Here is a 6,409-nt window from a genome sequence, read left to right as displayed (position 1 = left end):
TTCAGAGAAAATACTGAACACATCAGTGCTGGGTGACTGCATACATTGCTTAAGAAACAGGTTATTCTCTCTGGCAACTCCACTCTTTGTACAACACGTTTTGCTGTAGAAACTAGGTAATTTCAGTTTTCCATTAAAGGTTACTTGCACAAAAAGGATCACTGGCTCGTCACTGATCATTCAGCTTGTCTGTGACAGAAAGGAATAAAGTGCAGCTCGCATTCAAAGCCTTCTGGTCCAGTAAATACTCCATTCTTTCAGTTCATATCTGTTAAATTAAACTTTTTTCAAACATTTTAGTATTGTATCCATTTAACTTCCCTTTAAGTTATTTCTAGTATACATGTAAAATGGGATTAGCAGCTCACCATGCAGTCATTCACAGCAACTGCTTGTGCCTAGGCTCAGAAGAAACCTCGAAAGCAGTTATGAAAGTGTGGGAATACAGCATGATCTTCCTTACTCCCATGCCTTGGTCTCTACTGGTAGGCACTACTAATTTCCCTTTTTCCTTTTTAACCCCAGTGCCACAGTTAGTTATCTCTGACAAGGGAATAATTTTTTTTAAAAGCCAATTTCTCAATTATTTTGATTAACAGCAGAATTTAGTCTTTTAATAAAAGTTACTGCAATCTGATGTGTTGCACCTTTATTTTGCATGTAGCTCAAGAGCCAGAAACTGACTGCAGAGCAACTTGCACACCCTTATGTTTTACTTGTCTGGCTCCATGCCTGCTGCAACAACTTGATCTAACAGCTGAGAAGGTCAGAAGTTAAATTGGTTGAAGAGAATCCAGTTTCTAGTTTTAAAAGCACAGCTCCCCTTCCGTGGCTTCCCCTCCTCCCTGTACTAATACAGTAAGCTGGACTGAGAGTCTGAACATGTTTGGAAGAATAGATTTATGTAGAGAGGTTCAAACTAATATGGGAAAGAAATGCACTAGCAGTCATCTTCTAAGATTGTTCTAAGCAGCAAACTTTGCTCTTCTGCAGTCTTGCATGGCTGGGAAGTGTGAGTGTAACTCCCAGCTCCGGCTTCAAAGGAGTTGCTTGTTTAAGCCTTGGAAGAATTCCACGTGTTCGCCTGAATGTCACTTTGAGGGCGGTTTCACATCGGTAAACTTAATGGGGTTTTGGGAGAAAGGGACTAATGGAAGAAGTGGTTGCTTGCCCCTGCCAAAATATATTCTGCCTTAACTTCTCCTAGACTCCTGAATTTTGCTTGAAGAGCAATCTCTTTGATTGTCCACCATGTGTCACTTTGGGGATATCTCATATCTTCTAGACTGTTGGCCAGATCTCTCTGTTCTGTCAGGAGTGGCAGGGCAAGCCCTGGAAAGCTTGCTCCCGATGCAAGTGGTTCTGATCACCCTTATCCATTGTTTCAAAGTGCCTGGGTTCTCTGCTGCATCATGTTTGTCATGGTTGGTGTAAAAGTGTTATCCAGGATTTGGGAAAGGATGAGCTGTGTAGGGTTTTCAACTATTCTACTCTACTGCTGGGTTGGGAGGCTCTTGGCATTTATACAACAGCTTTCCATCTGACTATTGCCAAAACAGAAGGCTACTTACAATGAGTTTACTTAAACAAAGCCTCGTTAAAATAACTTCCATGTCTAAACAGATGTTTAATGTTCTTGTACTAGTGATGTTGAACTGGTTCTCTATTCTGTTGGAAAGTTTGAAGAGTCTGGGATTCAGGATTATTCCTCCTCTCTGTCCTCTGCTTCATTATGCAATTAACTGTGCTGGTGCAGAACCCATGTCTCAGACTACTGCTCCAGGAGGATGCCTTCATTTACCACTGCATGTGGAAGGTGGCAAATGCCACAGCTCTAGCTTGTTTCTAAGTGTAACAAAAACAAACTTGTGACAAAAAGATGAGAGTTAAAACTGCCTGAGGGGGATGGATAGCCCCTCTTGAATAAGGATATATGTTGTTTCTTAAATAGTTATTTTCTCAGTACTGGAGGGCACACAACGTATGGGAGTACACATTTGCATCCTTTGCTGTTGCCAGAGCAGCAGGAAAGTTTTTCAGTTGTCATTTGTGATCAGTTTCAGAAACTATGCATGGTGGATAGTGAGTTCTTTGTGCCCTGTACTGGAAACTAACTCCAACTGTTCTCTGACTTGAGACAAGAACCACATTCATTTAGTGAATCCAGATAAACATCAGATCTACCTGCAGAAAATGATATTTTACTCAGAAGTGGGAGAATTTAACATTGCCATTTGGGTACTTTGCTGTAAACTAGATTGGGATAGAGAAAAAATAAAAGGGAGCAGAAGGGATAGAGTGGGTTTATGCTTGCATCATGTTTCATTGCAGGATTAAGGATGTTTATCTTTCAGCGACGTTAGGGTTTCTGTTACTTGATTTCTGATTCAACACAACCAGCCGTATTTTGGAAACCGCAATGAAGCACTACAGCTCTGTAAATAGATTGGTGGTTGTGATGCCTTTAAGTGCTCACAGGCTTCCGACTTTTGTACTGCCAGTTGTTGATGACAGAACTGAAGAATAATACAAGTTGAGGAACAGAGTGAGAGAAGAGCACATTTTAATAACAACTTGACAGGAATTCAAAATTTATAGCAGAAGGAATTAAATGGCTGCCAGAGGTAAAGAAGAATGCTGCCAACCTGGAGGATGAAGAAGTTAAACAGAGGAGAAGAAAAGTTGTCTGCTTCTCTGTTGAGCTGTCTGCTCTGCCTTGCAGTGGAGGAAATCACCTGCAGAAATACCTTCACTTTCAGGAGACTCCTCACAGCACAGTGCTTCTAGCCTACTATTGCTCTTCCTTCTAGCCTGACTCCCTAAATTTTCAAAGGATTTACACTTGACCAATTGTGTCTTCAGAGAGGATCATGAAGGTTGATTTGCATCAACATAGTGTCAGGGCTGCAAATCTGCTTGCATTACTGCCTCTTCTTTCCGCTGGAAACCAAGTATCTGTAAAATCTTCCAAGTGTCCCACATGGAATCTCTGCCTAAATACCCATATCTGAAGGAGATGAGCTGTTCCTTTTCACTTGCATGGTACTTCCAGCTCGTCAGGGATGACTTGCCTGTGAGACTGCACTCCTTTTGGAAAGGGTGAGCGACAGGGATAGCTGAAGGGTTCCCGTGTTGCCTGGCCGAGCTCAGTGGCCAGCAATGGGCACTCGTAATGGTACCAGCATTCACGGCTACGTCAGGCTTCTGGGATCAGACTAGGATTAATCCTTTACCAGGCTTCTCTTCAGGCATTTGTCTGACAGATGTTACCCCATGCATTTATTTTCCACTTTTAAATCACAGCAAGGAAATGATGCACGTCTTTAACTTGATGTGTAAAATTGTGGGTTTTGCATGGGCTGTTGCTCCGTGTGCCCTGCAAACTAGAGATGTACCTTGTCATTTCTTCTCTCCCAGTTCCCTTTCTCCCCCATGGCTCACCTACAGCTATGGGAAAGACCCGGGAGAGACGCGTTTCCCTTCGCAGCCCCAAGCTTTGGCACGTGGTGGCCGCGGGGCCGATGCCTCTCGCCGTCTGCCCCGCTGAGCCCCGCGGGGCTCCCGGCCGTCCCCACCTGCTTTGCCCTTAACGGGGCCGCTGGTGCCGGGGAATTATTTCGGCCCCGGCTGCGGGCGGTGGCGGGGGGGGCTCGGCAGACGCGCCTTATACGGCCGGGCCCGGCTCACCTGGGCCGGGGCCAGGAGCGCCTTCTTTGGGCACCGCCGGGCCGGGGCCGCGCCGGGCCCGACGCCCAAATATGGGGACGGCCGGGGCCGCATTCCTGGGGGCCGGTCGCTGCCGCCGCCCGCCGTGATAAAAGGCTCGGCGGCGGCTGCGGCGGCCACGAGTGACCCGGCGAGGAGCGGGAGCCTCTCTCTCTGCCCGACGCGCGGAGCCCGCAGCCAGCCCAGGTAAGCCCCGGCCCCGCCGCCACCGCCCGCGGCTGCCGGCCGGCCGTGAGGCTCAGCCCCGCTGCCCTGTGCCCCCGCAGACACAGCCGAGACCATGTGTGACGAGGACGAGACTACCGCGCTCGTGTGCGACAACGGCTCCGGCCTGGTGAAGGCTGGCTTCGCCGGGGACGATGCCCCCAGGGCCGTGTTCCCCTCCATCGTTGGCCGACCCCGCCATCAGGTACGGCTCACTCCCCCTCCGAGCCTCCCCGCACGCCCTGCCACAGTGGTGGTTGCGGATCCCTGCTGCCTTCCAGCCCTCCGCATCCTCCTGTCTTGCTGGGGAGCCCCGTGCTGCTGCCCTTGGAGAGGTTGCTGAGCCCCCGCTTTCCTCCCCTGCAGGGCGTCATGGTGGGTATGGGTCAGAAGGACTCCTACGTAGGAGATGAAGCCCAGAGCAAGAGAGGTATCCTGACCCTGAAGTACCCCATTGAACACGGCATCATCACAAACTGGGACGACATGGAGAAGATCTGGCACCACACCTTCTACAATGAGCTGCGTGTCGCCCCAGAGGAGCACCCCACTCTGCTCACTGAGGCCCCCCTTAACCCCAAAGCCAACCGTGAAAAGATGACCCAAATCATGTTTGAGACCTTCAACGTCCCTGCCATGTATGTGGCCATCCAGGCTGTGCTGTCCCTGTACGCCTCTGGCCGTACCACTGGTGAGTGCAAAGTCCTGCTGGCTCCTCTTCCCCAAGCAAGGATGCCCAGGACTGGTCCCCTACATCTGACAAGAACTCTGCCCCCCAGGGCAGGACCCTCTGTGGGCCACATCTCTCATACGGATGCTTCTTGTCTCCCCAGGTATCGTGCTGGACTCTGGTGATGGTGTGACACACAACGTCCCCATCTATGAAGGGTATGCCCTGCCCCATGCCATCATGCGCTTGGATCTGGCCGGCCGGGACCTCACGGACTACCTGATGAAGATCCTGACTGAGCGTGGCTATTCCTTTGTCACCACAGGTAAGCACCATTCCCTCCTCCAAAAAGTTCCCTCTCGCTTCCAGCCCTCGCACTTCTAGAGATGCTCTCACCCCACTGCAAGCCCCAAAAACAGTCCCTGGGGTGAGGTTATGTGTGGTTGGGGGTCTGGAGTCCCAGTAGACCTGTGGAGGCAGCACAAGTGCTCCCTGTTCCTCCTCTGCAAACACTGATGCCTTTGCTCCCCGCTGACAGCTGAACGTGAGATTGTCCGTGACATCAAGGAGAAGCTGTGCTATGTGGCGCTGGACTTTGAGAACGAGATGGCCACCGCTGCCTCTTCCTCCTCCCTCGAGAAGAGCTACGAGCTGCCTGATGGGCAGGTCATCACCATTGGCAATGAGCGTTTCCGCTGCCCAGAAACCCTCTTCCAGCCTTCCTTCATTGGTGTGTGCCCCCCTCCATCTCTCTTCCCTTGGCTGCTCCCCCCTCTCTCCAGAGTCACCACGTAGAGCTCTCACTTTGCACTTAACTTGTGCCTGCCTGTTTCCCCCTGCTGCCCCCAGGTATGGAGTCTGCAGGTATCCATGAGACCACCTACAACAGCATCATGAAGTGTGACATCGACATCAGGAAGGACCTGTACGCCAACAATGTCATGTCTGGGGGTACCACCATGTACCCAGGTATTGCTGACCGCATGCAAAAGGAAATCACAGCCCTGGCCCCCAGCACGATGAAGATCAAGGTAAGGCCGGAGCACCGAGCTCCTGGGAGCAGCCTTCTCTCTGTGCACAGCCCCGTGCTGCCCCCCGCAGCAGAGCCGTGTGTACTGATCTCAGCTCTCTTGGTGTTTTCCAGATCATCGCCCCACCTGAGCGTAAGTACTCTGTCTGGATCGGTGGCTCCATCCTGGCCTCCCTGTCCACCTTCCAGCAGATGTGGATCACAAAGCAGGAATATGATGAAGCTGGCCCATCCATTGTCCACCGTAAATGCTTCTAAACATGTTTACATGATCACTTTGCCAACCACGCTCAGGATGACGACCTTCAAGGTTGCAGGCAGCTGGGGGCCTGCAACAGCCATGTTCTATTTTGTAACGATTTCTGGTTACTGTTGCTGCAAAGCTCCATGTGACACAGTGTATGTAAAGTGTACATAAATTAATTTATTTTATCTCGTTTTGTTTGTTTTTAAAACCAATGCCCTGTGGAAGGAAACAAAAAACTTCAAGAAGCATTAAATCATCAGTCATTCTGTCACACCCCTAATGCTGTCGTTTGTCGTCATTTGCTCGGGTCCTTCCATCACTTGTGGACGCGGTGGGCGGTGGGCAGCAGTCCCCAGATGGGAGCGGGGCTGGGGAGGGGACAGGAGCCCAGCCAGAGGAGGCAGCTCTGTGACTCTTGGGGTGCAGGCTGCTGGGTGGCACTGAGGGCATTGCGGGTGGGCTGCTTGTTGCATCACGCTGCTGCAAGGGGGGTGGCCTGGCACTCTGCAGTGTGCCAGTCCCAGGCGGGAAA

At 50.7% G+C, this 6,409-nt stretch overlaps 1 protein-coding gene across 1 annotated transcript; it reads left to right on the top strand.

Moving 5' to 3' along the window:
• The first annotated feature begins 3,751 nt into the window (after positions 1–3,751).
• On the top strand, positions 3,752–6,157 carry ACTA1 (actin alpha 1, skeletal muscle). The gene is made up of 7 exons (XM_041402113.1): positions 3,752–3,912; positions 3,993–4,135; positions 4,297–4,621; positions 4,764–4,925; positions 5,139–5,330; positions 5,450–5,631; positions 5,745–6,157. Exons 2-7 carry the CDS (start codon positions 4,007–4,009, stop codon positions 5,886–5,888), a joined length of 1,134 nt encoding a protein of 377 aa, XP_041258047.1. The 5' UTR covers positions 3,752–3,912; positions 3,993–4,006; the 3' UTR covers positions 5,889–6,157.
• Positions 6,158–6,409: the final 252 nt, after the last annotated feature.

The sequence above is a fragment of the Onychostruthus taczanowskii genome, unplaced genomic scaffold (assembly GCF_017590055.1).
Source record: "Onychostruthus taczanowskii isolate IOZ18803 unplaced genomic scaffold, ASM1759005v1 scaffold193, whole genome shotgun sequence".
In the NCBI taxonomy this organism is placed as follows: Eukaryota; Metazoa; Chordata; class Aves; order Passeriformes; family Passeridae; genus Onychostruthus; species Onychostruthus taczanowskii.
This window is presented reverse-complemented; position numbering and strand designations above follow the sequence as displayed.